The sequence below is a fragment of the Branchiostoma floridae genome, chromosome 9 (genome assembly GCF_000003815.2).
Source record: "Branchiostoma floridae strain S238N-H82 chromosome 9, Bfl_VNyyK, whole genome shotgun sequence".
Taxonomy (NCBI): domain Eukaryota; kingdom Metazoa; phylum Chordata; class Leptocardii; order Amphioxiformes; family Branchiostomatidae; genus Branchiostoma; species Branchiostoma floridae.
In genome coordinates this window covers 20,414,983-20,435,355 of record NC_049987.1, presented here as the reverse complement: position 1 = coordinate 20,435,355, position 20,373 = coordinate 20,414,983, and the positions used below count along the sequence as shown (strand labels likewise).

Here is a 20,373-nt window from a genome sequence, read left to right as displayed (position 1 = left end):
GATAGGTATGGGGAACTATGAACAGCCATATGATTAAAACCCTCCAGCTATTTTTCGTTATGGCGTTCTGGGGCCCCCTCTGAGACCCTCCAAAATCAAACTATTGATGACTGAAAATTACTGAAATCGCGATGGCTATTCTGATACTTCTGATTAAGATATGACAAAAAGTTTTATATTCCCATATTTCATGTCTTCTTAAGTTTTACTGACAAAAATTTGAAGATGAAGTATTGAAATTAAGAGGGTGTTACAGGGGGTTGCCAGAACCAATGAAAACACGATTTTCAACTCTCTGAATTTCTGTGATATTTAAGGGGCTTGTTCTCCGACAACCAGCAATTTAAATGAATGGTTTTACCTTTACTGTAGAGAGGAATATCTACTAATTGAAAATCAAGCGTCGTCTAATTGGGCCATGTATACCACGAGCCGTGAGCGGGGGGTCTTTATGGGGATTTTCCAGGTTTTTGACTATGTTAAAACAGGTAATAACTGCTCACTATGGGCTAATGGACGGCAACTTTTTGGTGTCCCTGTGTAGGATCACTGCTTAATTGTCAAAAATGCTTCAACTAATTGCAAGTAATTATTGGGGCTCTGTATGGGGGATATAAGGCTACTTGAAAATGAATTATGTTGGTTTTACCCACATTTGTTGCTCTGTACGTCCTCAAATAGTACATAGTACTTACAGAATCATAATGATTATGTATTTACCATGTGGTACTTAATAAAAGAGGCTCTGCATGGGGGTTATCAGGTCTCCACGTACATGATATACTCTAACCGTCATTGCATCAGAACTCTGGCAGAAGCGAGAAGAACTCGGTCAGCAATCTTCTGCGCATACTTTGCATGTGAGATAGGTGGGTTGGGGAATTATAAATTAAGAGCCATCGAATTAAAAGTCCCATGTTCTTCATAGTATAGAGTCATGGATCCCAATGGCTGCAGTAATTACGACGGGCGATGAAGGCAAGTATGATGTGGAGTGTTTTGTCCACATTTTCAACAACTGCCGACAGGACTGGTCAGCTGTCTGTGCTATTCTGCAAAGTGTACTTGAGACCGTCAAGTCCGAGAATCTTTTACTAATAAAAGTGTTTTTGAGAAATTGCAGGGTGCTATCACTGTTCTCTGCTGATGTTGTCTCTGCCAGCTATCGGTCAGAAAACTAGCATATCAGTTCTGCGCTTAGACTTCTCAGACCCTCAGGAGGCAAGGACATTTGTGACCGCAAGATAGCATCAATGAAGACTCATAAGACGGTACGTCAATGAAAAACATGATGTCTTGACCGTTGAAGACATGAAAGAAGCGTCGGAGTCCCACGGAGGCATAGAGGACTGTAGAATTGCGGTGGCACAAACAGGTGAAGCAAACTAAGAGCAGTGCAAGGCAAAAATGGGAAGGTGTCAAGGCATAGAACAATTTCTTGTTTGCAACTGATTGAGACATACTAGTACGAGTCTGGAGAGCCTTTGGTGTTGGGGTGGAGAAGTAGTGAACTTTGCCACAGTGCCACAGATACATGACCTTCCAACCCTGACACATCATCGTTTGGTACCCCACAGTCACAAGTTACATCACAACATCGGCAGTTGGTCAAAGTCAGCGTTGTTCTGCTGCCCTGAGCCAGGATATGTGACAGCCTTCAGCTCAGCCAACAAGCTAGAAGACGTTGGAGAACACTTTAAAGAACTGGAGTGGGAGTCCAACGTTACATACATTGTACAACAGAGCAAGCAGTGGGCTCAAGCTGTGACTGCAATAGCTCATGGCTAGGGGTGGGTACCAGTACAGAAAATTCAGGTCCAGGTCCGGCTCAGGTCCAGAGGATCAGGTCCAGGTCCAGTCCTGAACCTGATTCATTATGTGAGAACTTGTGAATGGATGATACGCAAAACAATGGTCCATTTTGCTGAAAAAATCTGTATTGTGTAGTATTCGACTCCCACTGGTGTTTTAAAAATCCTACAAGGCTAACTACCTCTGTACGAGTGACTGTAAAAGTTGGTAAAATTACTATAGAGTGTACTCTGCTTCGCTCTTGTTATTGGCCTCGACCGATAACCCCGAAAACGTGTGGATGCCAGCTCATATAATTAGTTCATTTTTCAATCGGTCCAACATCCGGTCCATCGATTTTGTTCAGGTCCGGTTTTTCTGGACCGGTGCAATGAGGAAAACCGGTATTGTACCGGTATCCAGCCCTACTCATGGCCCTGGCCTATCCTCACAGTCACAAGGAGAAGAATCCGGATTGGGCGTCCTACCAAGTTGTCAATGAAGGCTAGGCAATCCGAACGAGGAAATGCGGCCAACGGATGTCAGACAAGATGAAAACTTAGGCCTATCTGACTGACATTTTCAATCGGGGGCTACGTCTGGGCAGAAAGCTGGTGCTGTGCAAGTGGCCCACGAGATGTGCACCCTTAGGGAATCTGATGGTAAGCGGTTGTTCCAGCCCAGCGAGTGGCACACAGCCAAGCAGATTACAAGCTATTACAAACTTTCAGCAGCACAAAGACAGCAAGAAAGCACAGAATCTGTGGTCACTGATATGGAAGCGATGGATGAGGAAAGCGAGTGGCATGCAGGCGCTGCGAAAGACAGTGTATACTTTAATTCTAAGTATTGACTGCAGTCATCTTGTCATGTTTGAAGACATAAACTTGTGCAAACTGGCTAAAACCAAAGGTCTCAAATCAATAAAGCTAAAGCAACTGAAGTGCATAACAGATCATTTCCATCTACCCATTACAGGTTCTACGACAAGGAAAGTCATACAGGCATTACAGAACATCCTATCCACATGTAGATGTGTTAATTTTTTTTGTAATTTGACAAAGTTTTGTAACATGATTTTTACAACTGTATAGAAACTCTGTTTCAAATATGTGAATTTTTAGGCCTAGCCACAATTGTAATCTCTTACCCTTTGCAGGTAAAAAATTACATCAGATCCAGCTTATTGTACTAGTCCAAGAAAACTGAATGTGTGCATTTGTGAATATGAATTTCAGCAGTGCGTTTGTGTATTTTGCAGACTGTATGATTGTAATAGGGTTCTATATGTAGGTTTCTCATAGACTTAATGTTTCTAGTCTGTCCTTATGGTGATGAATAAATGAGCAGTCAGGCATACTAACAAACCATTGGTATACTTTTACACATCCTATTTGGTAATAGCTAAAATTCTTTGTTAGGGTCATGTTTCTATGTTGTAGATTGCCTATCATAGTATGCGGTCATTCATGTGGCCTGCAGTGCAGTAAATAGTATGTGGAGTATACTGATAACCCCCATGTAGATCCTTTTTCATTATGTATCACATGGGGAAAGCACACTTTGTAAGGGACTTATACTAATTGACGTCTTAGAGATACTTAGATGTGTAAAAGCAGCTTAATTTCATTTCACATATCCTTATATGCCCCATACAGAGCCCAAATGAATAGCAGTAATTACATGTAGTTATAGCTTCTTTTGACGGTTAAAAATTGTTCCTATACAGAGACACAAATAAATGACAGAACTTACCCCATATTGAGCACTTACAGAGCAACAAATGTGGGTAAAACCAGCATAATTCATTTTCAAGTAGCCTTATATCCCCCATACAGAGCCCCAATAATTACTTGCAATTAGTTGAAGCATTTTTGACAATTAAGCAGTGATCCTACACAGGGACACCAAAAAGTTGCCGTCCATTAGCCCATAGTGAGCAGTTATTACCTGTTTTAACATAGTCAAAAACCTGGAAAATCCCCATAAAGACCCCCCGCTCACGGCTCGTGGTATACATGGCCCAATTAGACGACGCTTGATTTTCAATAAGTAGATATTCCTCTCTACAGTAAAGGTAAAACCATTCATTTAAATTGCTGGTTGTCGGAGAACAAGCCCCTTAAATATCACAGAAATTCAGAGAGTTGAAAATCGTGTTTTCATTGGTTCTGGCAACCCCCTGTAACATCCTCTTAATTTCAATACTTCATCTTCAAATTTTTGTCAGTAAAACTTAAGAAGACATGAAATATGGGAATATAAAACTTTTTGTCATATCTTAATCAGAAGTATCAGAATAGCCATCGCGATTTCAGTAATTTTCAGTCATCAATAGTTTGATTTTGGAGGGTCTCAGAGGGGGCCCCAGAACGCCATAACGAAAAATAGCTGGAGGGTTTTAATCATATGGCTGTTCATAGTTCCCCATACCTATCACACATAAAAAGTTTGAGTTGATTTGGCCGACCCCCATCTTCCGACCTCTGAATGGTTTTCTCCTGCAATGACTCTTAAATACAACCTTCATAAACAACATACCTATGTAAATGTAACTGTTTTTGTTGTCTCCACCCTTTACTCCTGCATCAGAGCGAGTGTTTCCTACACCTGGAGGCGCCAGTAGAGCGGGTCTGCGGGTACGACACGCCGTTCCCACACATCTTCGAACCCTTCTACATGCCGGACAAGTGGCGGTGCTTCGAGGCCGTCAAAAAACTCATCAACTATTAACATAAAGTACTACAAAGCAGTTTGTTTGTTAACTTGTATTCTAGTTACATGTTACACATGCATGTAGCCAACCATGGCCTCTTCAGACTATGATTTGGAGTTAGTCGTGTGCGAGGTCATCCGTGGTTGGGAGTTGGTCGTTGAAGTTACCGCGTTGAATGCCCAAGTGGACCAGAAATTTTTTAAGATTCAGGACCATTATACTTGGATGCGATCAGAGGAATGAACTGGATTTAGAATGGGATGGATTCTAGGCTACTCCCAGCCCAGCACCAACCTTGCTTAGGGAGTGATTAGGAGCAAAGAGGCAACCACTTGCTGGAACTACCGTATTTTCTTGTTTAAAGTACACACTCCAATCTGAGATACATCTGTGGGACTGAAATATAAAAAATCAAATTACAAATTACAAAATTCAAATTACAAAATGCGCATCCCTACTCCACTCATCTTGAACAAATTTTGACCAAGATAAATTCAAACTAGAGAGGCAACATTTTCGTGAAAATGCATAATGTTTCCCGGCGGTTTTAGCGGTCACTAGTCGGCCGCTAAATTTTCATTGTAGCAACTTTTTGATTTTGCGAATCCACCCCCATCACCCCCCTCCCTCTTCCCGCGGCACTGATTACTACTGTGGTACAAACTGTACATTCACAAGCAAGCTCTGTTTCTTTACCAAAAAATGCAGAACAAAAAAGTCCGAAATGCGGGGTTTGATGTTGCAGTCGCAAAACAAAAGTATTCTTATATCAAATGTATGTTTCAAAAGTTTTAAGAAAAGACAACTGAAAAAAGTGTACCTCTTCGGATTCGAACCCAGGTCGATCCAGCAACAAAAGCATACGTGTCAGATACTCTGACGATTCAGCCACTAGGCGTATAACTACATTCAGGGGCTTTTAACAGGTATACAGATGTATTGCAACACGTCCGTTCATAATTTCCAAGATTCCATGTCCAATTTTCTGAAAATAAATGTTTTTGTGTGAAAAGTTAGTGATCTCGTTCGTTCCATAGCGGGCAACTTCTTCCTAGAGCGCCTGCTTGGTTTGCTTGAAGGCATGGCCGATTGGCTGACGCCCGAGATTTTCGCTGCCATAATGAAAACGATGCCGAGTTCCATTTTGTGTCCTGTGCGTTGATAGGTTCACTTCCGACGTATCCCCAAGAAAGTCAGATTTTAGCCAATCAAAAAGCTGGAAACGTAGACTTCATGTTATTATATATAATAAATCTTCCATTTTTTCTGAGTTTTGATTGGTCTGGTTGGAATATGCAAATATCTGTAGAGATGCTATATGTTTCTCCTTCGGGAAACATAATTAATGATATTTTCTCTTCTTTCCTCCTAATGATTTTTATAACATCCAGGACTTCTATACAATATCCTTGCTTAAATTTGTAAAGATGCTGTTGTTCTCCGCATTGCATTGTCTCTGCAAAGTTGGCCATACTTTTCTAATCATCTGATTCTCTGCAATAGTCTCAAATTAAGTATGCACCCATTGTTTTGATAGTGTCTCAGCATCGGCTATCAGCTCTCCTTCAGACAAGCCCTGGTTACAGGCTGTGTAATTAAGAAGGAATTTGCTTGTTGAGATGCTATTGTTCCCCGGTGGCTTTGTCTCTACAAATTTGACCATCCTTTTCCAACTTATCCGTGCAGCAACTTCAATTTAGTTCAAATATAAAGTATGCACCATATCTCTTAATAGTTTTTCAGAATCAGCCATCTGCTCTTCTTAAGACATGTCCTGCTTCCAGGCTGTATAATTAAGAAGGATTATGCTTTGAGGACAGTGACATGTTCCGAAGCTTCAGGTCACGTGTATCTTTTCATCGCGAGAGCGAAATTTACGAGATGCGGCTCTTTTTCCGCACATCTGGCCGAACCCTGAGTGACCGCCGTCCGCAGGCTCCATCTGTGTTTGATGTGCTTGACATGTAGGTAGCCCAGTAACCCCTGATCTTCACGGAGATGTTTCCGCCAGAATCTCTCCTCTCGCACAAGGGAGTGATAAGGGGAAAAATTGTGGTTCTTGGCTGGCTTCCATGCCTACTGCGGGTTCAGTGCAGGGGCAGCAGTGCGGCCACAAAACTTACAACTGTGTGGAAGTGAGAGACAGATCAACTGGAAAGAAAGTGAATGTTTGCTACGACTTGATTTGCACGATTGTCTGCAATGGTGGTCATCTGTCCACCGCATACATGTATATGACACTGTAAATGTTAACTTTCATCGCTTGACTACTGCACTACAGGATTGTTTCAACGGGAAATCTTAAGCACAGCCAAACGCTTCTTTCTCTTCCTACTTGGAAAGAAAGTTCTGATGAAGATAAATTAATGAATTTACAGTAACAACAAGTTTTCGTAGTTATTTTCCTTTTTTTCAGAATCATTTTCTTGGGGCAATTGCGTTGGAAGAGATGTTACAGTAGTTTTCTACTAGATGAAATCCTGGTATGATTTTGATTATTTTGATTTCTCCATAAACTTTTAAAATGTCAGAGTCCAATCTACATTTTCTAGTCTACTTCAGGATCGAAAGGTTGGGAGTTAAAATCTTGGCTGATGTCAGTCACCCGACATGCACCGTACTGGAAAGGGTTACAGTCCTTAAGGCATGGCGTTAAACCATGGTCCTGTTAAATACTGTTCCTTGTACTAGAGCTTAGGACATGGCGTTAAAGCATGGTACTATTATGTACTGTTCCTTGTACTAGAGCTTAGGACATGGCGTTAAAGCATGGTACTATTATGTACTGTTCCTTGTACTAGAGCTTAGGACATGGCGTTAAACCATGGTCCTGTTAAGTACTGTTCCTTGTACTAGAGCTTAGGACATGGCGTTAAACCATGGTACTGTTAAATACTGTTCCTTGTACTAAAGCTTAGGACATGGCGTTAAAGCATGGTACTATTATGTACTGTTCCTTGTACTAGAGCTTAGGACATGGCGTTAAACCATGGTCCTGTTAAGTACTGTTCCTTGTACTAGAGCTTAGGACATGGCGTTAAACCATGGTCCTCTAAGTACTGTTCATTATACTAGAGCAGGGCTTTAGCCAGCTCGAAAATTTTTTCCGTCAGCCAATTACAATCGTCGTGAAAAGGACTGAACTGAGACCTTGAAAAACGGGTTTTAATGAGATTATCGTATGCGAAAGGGCGCCGACACACATTGTCAACAATCATAACAATAGCAAAACAAACAGTGTGTGGCTTTTACGGCCGTGGACAGCGTCCCCAAGCCGCCTGTAGCTTCCACCAAGGATTTTTGTCTGTCAAGGTTGACGGATTGGTTTTAAAATTTTTCCGTCAGACGCAGCACATTTCCGTCAATTGACGGAAAAACGGACGCTGGCTAGAGCCCTGTACTAGAGGTAGCCTAAGGTTAGCTTCTCGGTAAAATGTACCTATAAATACAGACTGTCTGTCTTCCCTGTCACGACCAGTGGGAGATTAGCTAGCTAAACTGTCTCTTCCTTTCACCAAAAATAAAATGCCACATACGTATACATTTTGTACTTGGCCTTCCCGTGTGAACTCTGTGGTTTCCATGTGGTGTAAAAATGTAACCTTGGCAAAATGGTCCACTGCTGTCCTGTACCTAAGGTGAAGGTTTCGGGAACTTTTGTCTGTGTCTTAATGGTTCTAAATGCCAACTGCCATGTCTCAACCTGCAGACAAGCCTATAAAATAGAATTGATAAGTTGTGTTATTTCATCTATTAATCTTAAGGCCTAAAAAAACTTGATCAGGGCTCGAAATACCACCTGCTTATGCAAGTTAGTGCAGGTAAAATTAGAGCTGTGCAGGTATTTCTGGTGTCTACCTGCACCTAACCTGCACTGGTCCATGTACTGGGTTTTATACAAAATGTCCTATTATGCAGGTGTATGTGGATTGTTATTAGCTGTTAGACTGTTACCACCTATTAAGTACAGTAGAAGCCGCTTAATTTCATGGCCTATTTGCAAGTAATTTTTGTGCAATTATCCGGATGGTGCAATAATGCGAAGTTATCTAGCAGCACCGCACTGTTTTGGGATTTGGGGATTCCGTGCAGTTCACAGAAGTGTGCGTTAATCCAGTGTGCAATTAACTGGCTTCTACTGTATAAAAGAAAAAAATAGCAATGGTTCCTGAACAATTTTAGTATGATCCATACTTCCTAAATTCAGAGTGGTGCAGGTAAAATTTGTCTGGTGCAGGAAATTTCCAATGTTACCTGTACTAGTGTAGATATGCAGAAAACAGTATTTCGAGTCCTGTTGATGTTTCAAGTTACCTGACTAACCTTGGCATAAACCTGCTTACCCTCGCCTTACCTATTGGGCATCTTTTAGCAAGGGATTTACGGATCTGACATTTTGATGCTGAAAACATAAAATTTGTTATGCAACATGTTCTTATTTCTCAGTGGCAATAGAAAGAGTGATATACAGTTTTGCATGGAATCATCATTTTGGTAAATGTATGTCACTGGGCCCTAAGATTAGGAAGAACAGATAGGGTGATGCAGCTACAGTGAGCAGGGCTCTAAATTAATTTTGGGGATTAGGTGAACTGGTGCACCCAACATAAAAATTGGGTGCACCAAAAAATTTTTGGGTGCATATAGTGTAGTAGAATGTCGGAAAAAACTACCGGCAGTACTTTCTTTTGTTCATAACTAAGAAAACTGGTCCAGATCAAGAAAAGAAAGCAAAGAGAAAAGTTGTAAATGGGATACCATTGTAAAATTACAATTATGCAATTTCAATATGCTACAGTACATCTTTGTAGAAAAATTCATTGCCACTGTGGGTGCACCAGTGCACCCACAGAAAAAAATTGGGTGCACAGTTCCAATTTTAGGTGCACCTGGGTGCACAAACACCCAATATTTTGAGCCCTGCTGAGCGTTCAAGTTTGATGCCCAGCAGTGGCCCATGTGGTCTTGCACTGAGCAAAAAAAAAGGAGTGTTCTTAGGCAACACCAGACTTGGATCACAGCCAGTTCTACAAGTGGAACCAATTTCAAGTTCAAAGTGACAATTTGAAAAACTTCCTCTATTATGCAACTTGTTTAGCTAATTTACAAGAACGCCAACACAAGATGTAGTACATTAAGATCCCCCTCTTAACTCAAAGTGGTGACACTTATCTCATTTTCCGTAATGCTCCTCTTGGAAAAGCTACAGAGAGAATAATTGACTGAATCGTTGACCCTCAGGTTGACATTGGTCTTCTTCCACTTTTGGCAGGAATCTGTTGTCAGCTGAATTGATTTATCGCAAACTTGCACATCTGTCTTGTATATACGATGTTTGCAAGGGTCAGACTGTAAATTGCACCACTTTCGTATTCAATAAAGACAGGTTTGAGCCAAGTGTGATGCTGACGTGGTGTTACATAAGTTTATATCATGACACATGTTCTTGACATACATTTTATATGATTTTTAACACTTCCATCTATGGTGAAAGAAAAAAAAATGTCAGGAAAGGTTGCCATTTGAAGTTGAATTAAGATTCCTTTTGGTACATCCCAGCCTCTAACCCATGGGGCAAACATGTTGTACTGGAAGATAATGTGTTTTGTGATACTGATAGGAATAGAGGCAGTTTGTGACATTATATCATAAAGTAGGTATTTTCTGATGTTTCTGAATCAAACTATGGATAGTGAGTCAGTGTGTGAGTGAGTTTCTGATATTCTTTACAATATACAGTCATGTATTTGCTCATTTTGTAGCTTATTTGTAAGATTTCCCACATGGGTACAAATCTTTTGTTTCATTGGATTCGGATGAAAACTGACGCGCTCACATATCACAAGACATCTTTATAGCCAAGTCACTGTGTCTTGCACACGGTTTCTTCAGTTTTTCTCTCCGCCCCTGTTAACTTACATCCTGATAAATCATGTCAAAGTCCAAGTGGCACATAGGGCGGTGCCCATCTCCATTTCAGCAGCCCTGGGCCTCTCAACTTTGTGCAATCGCTACAGCAGGGGGCTGCTCCACTTGTACTCTTGGCCATTGCACTGGTCATCATGACCTCTTCCTCAAATCATAATTTATTAATTATTATCTCCAACTGTGAGTTGTCAAAGAACCAAATTGATTGAGCCAAAAGTATGGTTTGTCAGTTTGTTCGTTGGCCAAGGTTACTCTGCACGCCAACTTCAGTAAGTACAAATATACCATCTGTAGCATGAAGGTGAAGGCAGACCATAAATTCAAGGGTTCAAGGAACTGTCCATAAAAGAGCCTTCTTCCTTTTCTTTGTATGAGTGCCAACCTCATTAATAGCGCACACCCCAGTTCTTCCGCGACCGTGGTCCATGGCCAGGTAGTGGGCGACAAAAGAGTGATGAAAGGGTTTTGAGGGCCTCCAATTGAAACCCGAAATAAACTGCGGTGTGTCAATCTCTTTAAGTTGAGGGATTGGGCACGAGGGTGAGGGGATTTCATCCAGGTTGTCTGATTTTGGTGTGTACTTGGTTCTGGGCTGTCTCCAGCTTTACTTTTTTCTTCATTCCTCTCATTGTTAGGAAGCCCATACTGTTACTTGTCATTGTTAAATCTTTCATTTCAAGTTTACGCAAATGTATATCTATCAATTGCATGCCTACTAGTTTAAGTTTTTGTCTGTCCCAACCAGCAAATTTGGGTCCTGGGACTAAGGGACTGTGGACTGAATAAATTATGCTTGCCCAACATTTGCTGGGCCCCCTAGCAAGGAGGATGCCAGTCATGGCCCGGACAGTGAAGTTTGTGTTACACAGACTAGAGACAGCCCTGGTGTGATGGGAAAATACTTCACCTTTAAACAGGTGAAATCACCTGGCCATCTTCTTTAGTTTAAGTCCATTCTTAAGGTCAGAACCCCAACAAGAAGACTAAAAACATTCACATTTTTAGCATTTGACCTTGGTGTAAATAACGACAATTGAGCTAACAGGTCATTTATCAGTGTTAGTCATCCACAGTGGGAGCGCTATAAACCTGACTTTCACCTGAAATGACCTGTATCCTTTCACCTGAAATAACCTGTAGTGTCTTCTTTAGTGTGAGTTTGTTCCTAAGGTCCCAGAAGACTAGAGCCAGACACATAATTTATTTGTATTTGATGTGACAGGAGCGTGAATAAGAGCTGACAGGTCTCATTTGTCACTGATGGTCACCTACCGTCCCCATCACCTTAAATGACCTTTAAAAGGGGATGTCCCATAGTCTGTTTTTGGTTGATAGGACAGTAGGCTCAGGCACACGACTACAGCAAAGGGTTGTAAATGCCAGATACCGGTAACCTGTGTTGCCCCCCGTCTCTGTTCAGCGATGGACGGTGGGCGCGAATATACACAGCCTCCTTCACTCAAAGAATACCAGCTCTGAGTCAAGGATTTTGACTTTTTCAAGACACAGGGGGCGACACAGGTTATCTGGCATTTACGAACCTTTGCTGCAGTCGTGTGTCCCTGACGTCACGTCCGGAAGCTACAGCAGACGGGTCCATTCCGTGAACAAGACAGTTGGCTGAAAATTTGGGGTAAGTCCCAATTAAACTTGGTGTTGGTTAAGTAAAGTTTAGTCTTTTTCTCAATGTCATTTACCAACATAGATGAACTTTCATGCTAACACCTTAAAGGCGTCCAGTACTCCCTCTTCTCCCTAGTCTACTGATCGATTAGTGGTGACCTCTGACCCTGACATGTCAATCATTGCTGACTCATCGAAGAAGATTTAGAAATTTGTAAAATCAAATCCAGTTGCTTGAGGACCTGCTATTTGGTAGATGTACATATTTTCCTCCGGTCTTGTATCCTCAGCTGCAATGCGGTTCATTGACATTGACATTGTTAACATCGCGATGTACGTCCCATCTTCTAAATCTAATGTTAGAGGTGTGGCCTTACAAAGTGAGAATGACGAAGTTGGATCGGTACACAGACAAAGTATTTGTTTTATGTACATTGTACAACCCGGCGCGAGGCGGTCACGGCCTGGAAATTCTTCCCACCGCAGGCGGAACATCTGCCGTTAGAGGTCGTTCTCCCAAGGTCAAATCCATGGGAGCAAACAGGAAATTGGACTCAACTGTTAAAAGGATTTCAACTTGACCTTTATCGGTTATCATAGTGAAACAACTAGTAAGCACTTAACTCTCTACACTGTTAAGTTTATACCAGTAAAAGAAGTGCACTGTTAATATCTCTTTCCAACATTGAAGACTTACATTTTCACCCCCTCCCAACTCATTCAGCTTTTCCCTGACCCATTCAGCTTTGCCGACGGACTTTCCCTATAACTCAATTCCCCCCCCCCCTCAATTCTCTTTGCCCCCTGTGTAATTCTGCTTGCCCCTTGCCCTTCCGTCAACTCGAATTGCTCGTGGTCCACACAAAAATTGTTTAGAAAGTTACACAATAACGATTGCACCACAAAACATTAAATAGCCAATGCTCCGGCGCACATTCTGGGCCACCTTTCTGCCAAGTGGCATTTTACAACTCCTTCCAGTCTGAACTAAAAAGGCACATGCCGTCAGCACCGCCTTGTTTGTGGCACACAAGTTTCTGTACGGGTATTGTATAAACATGTACATGTGTAACTAAATGTAACTGCCCTTCAGTGGTACCAACTTCTGTATCTATAAAGCTGGTAGAACATGCCCTTTGGTGTAATACAAGCTTCTCTATCTGCATAGCCAGTGTAACCGTTCCTCAGCATAACGTAACGTTACCAGCTCTGTATCTGTATCATTCTGTAGAGCCAGTATAGCTGCCCTTTGGCATAACACACCAGCATTTACATGTATATTGTATAGCCAGTGTAATCACCCTTTGGTGTAACACCCCAGCTTCTATATCTGTATAGGCCTGTAGAGCCTGCCTTTAACTGCGTAACACATCATCTTCACAAGCTGGCCATCAGTGTTGCTGTTGACACCAGAGACTGAGCCTGGACTTGTGAGATTCTGCACATGTGTGCAACATTGGACATGAACTTGACTGGTTTAGTCTGAACTTGCTCAACCCTGACTTTCTTGTACTCAGGAGTCTATTTTGAAGACCTCGTATCCTCTCCAACTCCAAGTTCAGATGCAATTCATGTTTTTGAACGCAGCTTTGATATGTTTGTTCTCAGTTTTAAGAGAATGATGGTGAACTGCAAACAGAGTGTGAAGAGAATGTCTGTACAGTACCTTGGTACAGACTGTATCAGGGAGCAGATGTACAATTCATGACTGTGTAATTTACAGTTCAAATAGTTGAAGAATGACTGTGTCATGTACACCAGATGCAGGTTTCACTCCAAGTCCTCTGACTCCTCTGTTCCAATGTCTTGCTTAGTTTACTTCATAAAAGAAGCAAGGAAATAAAGTGGTGTGGCCTTACACATGCAAGGTCAAGGTAAAAACCACAAAGCCTCCATGGTCTATATTTGGCCACACTTATTTATTTCCTTGGTTGTGGATACAACTTTTGAAGAAAGCCAGACCTCAAGCACCTTAAAGAACCCATCACACTTATCAATAAGAGTAACGGTCCTTTCTGGTTTGAGTGGATCAAACCCCGCTGTCCAACCTTACGCAGCTTGTACCTAAGTATACATTCAAAACAGGTGTGTTACACCTTAAGGTGGTTTTGTTGGTTATGCAGAAAGAGAACAAATAAGTTTAACTTAATTTCTTTTTTTCTTTCACCTTTTTTCAGGTGTGCATCCATGTCTTGAGGCTGCATCTTGGGGTATCTTGAGATGGTGACCTGATGATGTGAAGGAGGAGAAAGCATCCATCGTACACCAGATGCAGTAGGACCACCGTCTTTATTGTGAAAATCCACACCAATTTATTTTCTTGGGTCTCAGAAGTTTTAAGTAAAATTTACTATCGGGTCAACAAGACAAAAACAGAAAATTTGAATTCACCTGAAATTGAAGAGTGTCCAATTACATGTAAGGGGGTACAAAATGTATCTCTCTCGACTGTTGCACATTAGTCAATGCTGCATTCTTAACTGAATTTGTGTTTTTCTATCAATGAAATTCATTGAGCGCTCTGTCAATTCGCTTGGCCATTGAACCATTGAATTAAATTGGCGTGGCTTGTTTTATGTTGAAGTTGAATGTTGACTTCTCGTTCCTAATTCAGACTTTATCACTGTTTGACATCTGCCAGTTTTGAAATGCCTGTAAGGCTGTATACTTGTCTGTATGGGAAGGGGTAAAATATGAAAATACATGTATAGTCTTATCTATTAAAAATAGTTACTGTCCTAAGGCCCCCTTTCTACTTGACAGCGATCTCACAGCAGCCAAAGTTATATTTGAGTGATCCTTTATTTAATGATTGGAATATTATGTAAAAGTATGATTTACAAGAAAACAAAGCAATGAAAAGTTTTAAAATTTTGTTCTGTATGAAATTTGTTGAGCATCTCCCAAAAATTTTATCACTCAGTAGCAGCATGGTCGCAGTCTCAAGTTGAAGGGGGGAATTAGCATGACTCCTAACATTTTGTTGCTGTTGTCTGTAACATAAGCAATAGGCTTTCTTTGCATTGAGAAAGTTTGCCTTTCGGGTTATTTAAATGTTTTGGTTGTGAGTAGGAGACATACACTGTACAATGTGTATCATTAGTATTTGTCTTAATTTTTGGTGTATTAGCCGATTCACTGTTCAAATTACAGGTAGGTAATATCAAACAGTCAGAAGGTGTAGAACTTAGAATACTGAACAATTTGGGCCAGATAGTGTCTTAGATAAGTTGGATTTCATGCGGCAATATGAAAAATGTGTAACATCCGATCTTTTTATTGGAGAAATTTGAGACGGTCAAAAGATAGTACCTAGAATAATTGTTGGTACAGAAAAAAATCCTTCTGTAGACATTACAGTGTTACACCACACAGTATTTCAATCATGTCTTGCTGTAAATCATGTACAAACTAAAGGAACTGATGAAACATAGCATAGTGTGAATTAAGAACAAATTTTAGTTTTACATGGAAAACTTGATAGAATAAAAGTCTATTTGATGGTGAAATCTCATTCAATTTGTTTCGTTCAGTTCTTTGCTATGGAAATTCTTTGTGTCATTTATAACACAAATTTCCCTAAAACAACATTAATACGATGAAGAGGGGGAATCTTCCAGCATTTGCTCGCAAATGTCTGCTTTCTACTTGAACTATGGTTACTGCATTCTTGATCCTTGCTGGCTTCTTGAAAATTCCTTACGCTGATGGCAGCGGAGTTCTTATTTCATGTCTTGCAAATGCTGCAGGTGGCTTGTCTTCTTCTTTAAGGAATTTGTTCAAGTGAAAAGCCAAAACTTCCTAACCCAAAAGTCGCAGCGCGATTGGTCTTGGCAATGGATTTTAGACCCGGGGGTTATGGGTTCAAATTCTAGACATGCACCCCGGAAGGGACTACAAATTCAACAGTCGTGTTTTGGATTTTTTATTTATTTGACTCGTGTTTAAAAGAAATTTACAAAACATGAATAAATGGAAAGGACAATATTATCTGTACACAACACGTTTTGTTCAACTGGCATTCCCATAACCTTCCTCAGGGCACTGCTGACCAGTTCACATTCCGGTGAATCATGTTCTAGGTGTTGTTGCTTACAGATGCGGTTCCAAAAATAACTTGTCAACAGTGTACTCACGTATACAATATTCTCCTTTGCATTTGGGACCTCATTGTAAATACCCATGCACATTAACTATTAAGTACCTAATGTTTGATGAGAAAGGGTTTGAATGCGAATGCAGTGTGAGGACTCTGGCTATCATACCAGGTTTTTTAAAAGATAACCAGAAAGTTGAATCTGCGTGGCCGCGGCCTTTGCCTCATTTTCCCTTCTGTCTGAACATTTTCTGATCTCAACTTAGTTTGTTCATCTGTTTCAGCACTTTTACCAGACCAAACATGTCTAACATATGACATAAACATGACTTCATGTGGCTGGTAGTTAAGTCCTTTATGTCTGTATTATGTCCATCTTAGCTTGAGATTGCTTTCCTTATACCCCCCTCACATTAGGCAAAAATCGATCGGACGACGAGTCTGCGAGCTCTAAATTACGAGGAGGCATGACCCTGACAGGAAGGGGGGAACTCTGCCATTTCTTCCTCTGCATCAGGGTCATGCCTCCTCGTAATTTAGAGCTCGCAGACTCGTTGTCCAATCAATTTTCGCCTAATGTGAGGAGGGTATAAGCGATCTGTAGGATCTTACGCTGACTTTGCTTTTATCAAGAGACCAAACGTATCTAAGAGATGATGCAAATACGTATGTCCATGTGGCTGGTAGTAATGCCCTGTATGTCTGCAGCTGCTTGAGATTTCTTTCCTATTCTGCTACTGTAGGATCTTACGCTGACTTTGCTTGCTCATCAGCGCTTTTACAAGACAAAACATCAGCAGTCTTCAGGCTGCAAGCAAGACATTTTCCCCAGGTTATTGGCCTGGTCTGTATATATATAGTCTATACATCTTAAAGGATCTAATACGCTGAGTTTGCTCATCAGCGCTTGTACCAGACAAAACATGTTCGACGGATGATGCAAAAATAGCTTCATGCGGTCACCAGGTAACACCTTCCACAACAATTGCTGGCCCAATCTTTTTGCTTGCCAACAGAAGGAACCAGCAGTTACTACAGACAAGGAGGTTAATCTCCTTGCTACAGAGGATTGTACAATAAAACGGGGGAATCGTCCTGCATTTGCTCACAAATGTTTGCTTTCTACATTTACTATTATGGTATACGTAACTGCTGTTCTTGACCCTTGCTGGCTTTTTGAAAATTCCTTATGCTGATATCAGTGGAGTTCTTCAGTTCAGCTGTTACTATGGACAAGAAGGTTAACGTCCTTGCTATGGAGGATTGTACGCAGGCTATTCATGTGGCTAGTAATAATGTTGTATACTGTACGTGTAGTTCCGTCTTTGAGATTTTTTTCCACATCAGTCTTCAGGCTGCAAGACCTTTTCCCCAGGTTATTGGCCTGGTCTGTATAGTCTATACATCTTAAAGGATCTACATTTGTAATATGCTGAGTTTGCTCATCAGCCCTTTTACCAGACAAAACATGTCCGACGGATGATGCAAAAATAGCTTCATGCAGTGACCAGGTAACACCTTCCACAACAATGGCTGGCCCAATCTTTTGGCTTGCCAACAGAAGGAGCCAGCAGTTACTACAGATATTAAATATAAGGAGGTTAACCTCCTTGCTACGGAGGATTGTACAATAAAACGGGGTAATTATATTATTCAGCATGCACAGCACTTTACAGCCATTGCTGCCTAACTAGCCTGTGGCTATTACAAAGGGCTATTCCAACTGACACAGACAATACAAGTGGAATTCACCATGGACAAAATAACAATCAAAAACAATATTCTTTCCACAGCCATCTGAAGGCTGCCCCAGGTCATTGACTTCAGGTCTGTATAATCATCTACATCTTATCATAAAGGATCTTAGGCTGAGTTTGCTCTTCAGTGCTTTTACCAGACAAAACATGTCCGATAGATGACGCAGATATGGCTGGAAGGGGCTACCATCTGTCTATCTTTCTGTTAGACATCTTTTCTCGGCAGTCTGCAGGCAGCATGAACCTTCATCTGTGCTGAGAAGCCGTCCAAAACAAACAGGGAAGAGGTCTTTAGTGACGTAAAATAGTCTTGATACACGTGCTTCTCACTTTGCCAGTCAGCGATACGTGTGCAGTGGGTAACTGAAACCCCTTTCATCATGGAAGCTCATCTGTGTTTGTAGTAATCTTAGTACAATGCTAAACTTTCTTACAAAACAAAAGTAAACTAGAGTTCGGCGACCTCATACCTCCATGAAAATTTAGAGCTTTTGTAAATTTCATGCAACTGACTAAGACATTAACATAATTTATGCATGGTGTTGTTCATCATTGACAAACGTACACATGTCACAATTATAAAATTCCCATTATTAATCATAAAGCGGTTTTGCAATTTCTACATAAATTATGCAAATACGTTCCTCATTATCATACTTGGTATCTGCTTATATTCCACCTATCATATTAACATGTGTTAATTTTATTGAAGTCCAGTTATTGAACACAAAGGAATTATACAATTTCCTCATTAATTATGCAAATTAACTCCTCATTTGCATAACATGTATATCATTATAAACATCTTTGCCTAAGGTACTTGCATGCATAATATGATGCCAATCCGTCAATCCTTTCTGCAGTTATCCTCTTTGGAATGTCTTGACAAAAACGCCCCTGCAGTTCCCAAATTAAATGTTAGGGGGCTGAAACTTGCCTCACTTTGTCATGACACTGAAAGCTATCTACCACCTAAATGTCACGACCATATCACGTACGGGACAAGAGATACATTGAAAAAATTGCTATGGTAGAATATTCTCATTAATTATGCAAATGTACTCCTATTTTGCATAATTAGTATTTAATCTTGTACAACATTGTCTAAGGTACCTACATACCAAAAAATCATGAAAATCCGTTGTTCCCTTCTTGAGTTATCCTCGTCAGAAGGTTTTGACAAAAATGCCCCTGCTATCCCAAAACTAGACGCTAGGGGGCCAAAACTTACGTCATTTTTTCCTGAGCACAAGAGCTATCTAATACTTAAAAATCTTGACCATAGCATGTTCAGAACACCGAGATAGCAAAACCCGAAGTTGCGCTGCAGTACCAAGGTCACACACCTTCCCAACCCCTACCCACATATTAAATATCATCGTAGTCCATCAAGAGGTTCTCAAGTTATGATGACCACAAATATGCGGACACACAGACACACACACACACACACAGACACACTCAAAACTATACCTCCATTTTTTCATGGAGGTAATAATTAATATAAATAAACACAAAAGTATACCAGACCAAATTTTCAACGACCACTGTTGCTTTGTTCCTTCTTATAGCCCCTTTCTTGTATCATTACCAACCGTTGTGTGTTCCTAAGAGAGACTACATTGTATATCTTCATCAGTCCCCAGTGTCAAAGGGAATGTGTCAAAGTGATCAGATTTAAAAGGCTTGTACCGTTCCGTTCTGTGGCAGAGGGGAGAGGAGTGCACCTGTAAATTTCCCGACTACTACTATATCTCTGTGACTCAACCTCTGCTTGTAGAATTGCAGTAAGCAGCAGTCGGCTAGTCTCCACTCCAAGCTTCCAAATGTAATGTCCACAAAGCCTCCTCCAAAGTTTCTAACACATGCTGACATTACTCCAGGCAAAGCAGGGATCAATTCTTACTCTCCGTTTGAAAAATGCCCACAAAAAAGCAAAAATATTGAAACTACCACACATGTGCCAAAATGGTAAACAGAGATCATTTTCCCCCCTGCCTTGTGACTTGCGTCTGATCCAAGTTCAAATATTTTCCCCATAAAAACCCATGTGAAGTTCAACAGACCAGCGGGGGACTCTACATAGATAATCCCTTTATATGCTCCTAAAGTCTTATGAAGACTACAAACAGTGGATCATAGTACTGTATACCATCTTATTTCGGAGTTCCACACATGCACCTACCTCTTAATTCTTACTTGTAACTGCTTCATTTTTTTACATGTGGCCACATTGATTTGATTATATAGATGACATCCACGTGCGCATCAATTTTCGCACCCCACTCCCCCTCCCCCAAAAGAAACTTTTCAACCATACAGTAAATCTTACAAAACAGCTGTAAAATGAGCAAATGATTGCGGCAGATTGCCAAAAAGAAATATCAGACACATATCCTGGTGTCATAGAATGCCCTAGTTGATTCCAAGGTCAAAGAAGAAGAACAAAAGAACAAAATTGA

The 20,373-nt window shown here is 40.9% G+C and overlaps 1 protein-coding gene across 1 annotated transcript in view; it reads left to right on the top strand.

Annotated features, from left to right (window-relative positions):
- Window positions 1-15,572, top strand: part of LOC118422807 (2-oxoisovalerate dehydrogenase subunit beta, mitochondrial-like) — a 32,662-nt gene extending 17,090 nt beyond the window's left edge. Inside the window, exons 9-10 of the mRNA XM_035830584.1 lie at window positions 4,384-4,530; window positions 14,236-15,572. Of these exons, the coding sequence (XP_035686477.1) occupies window positions 4,384-4,524 (141 nt within the window). The 3' untranslated portion in view covers window positions 4,525-4,530; window positions 14,236-15,572. The remainder of the gene's footprint in view (window positions 1-4,383; window positions 4,531-14,235) is intronic.
- Window positions 15,573-20,373: the final 4,801 nt, after the last annotated feature.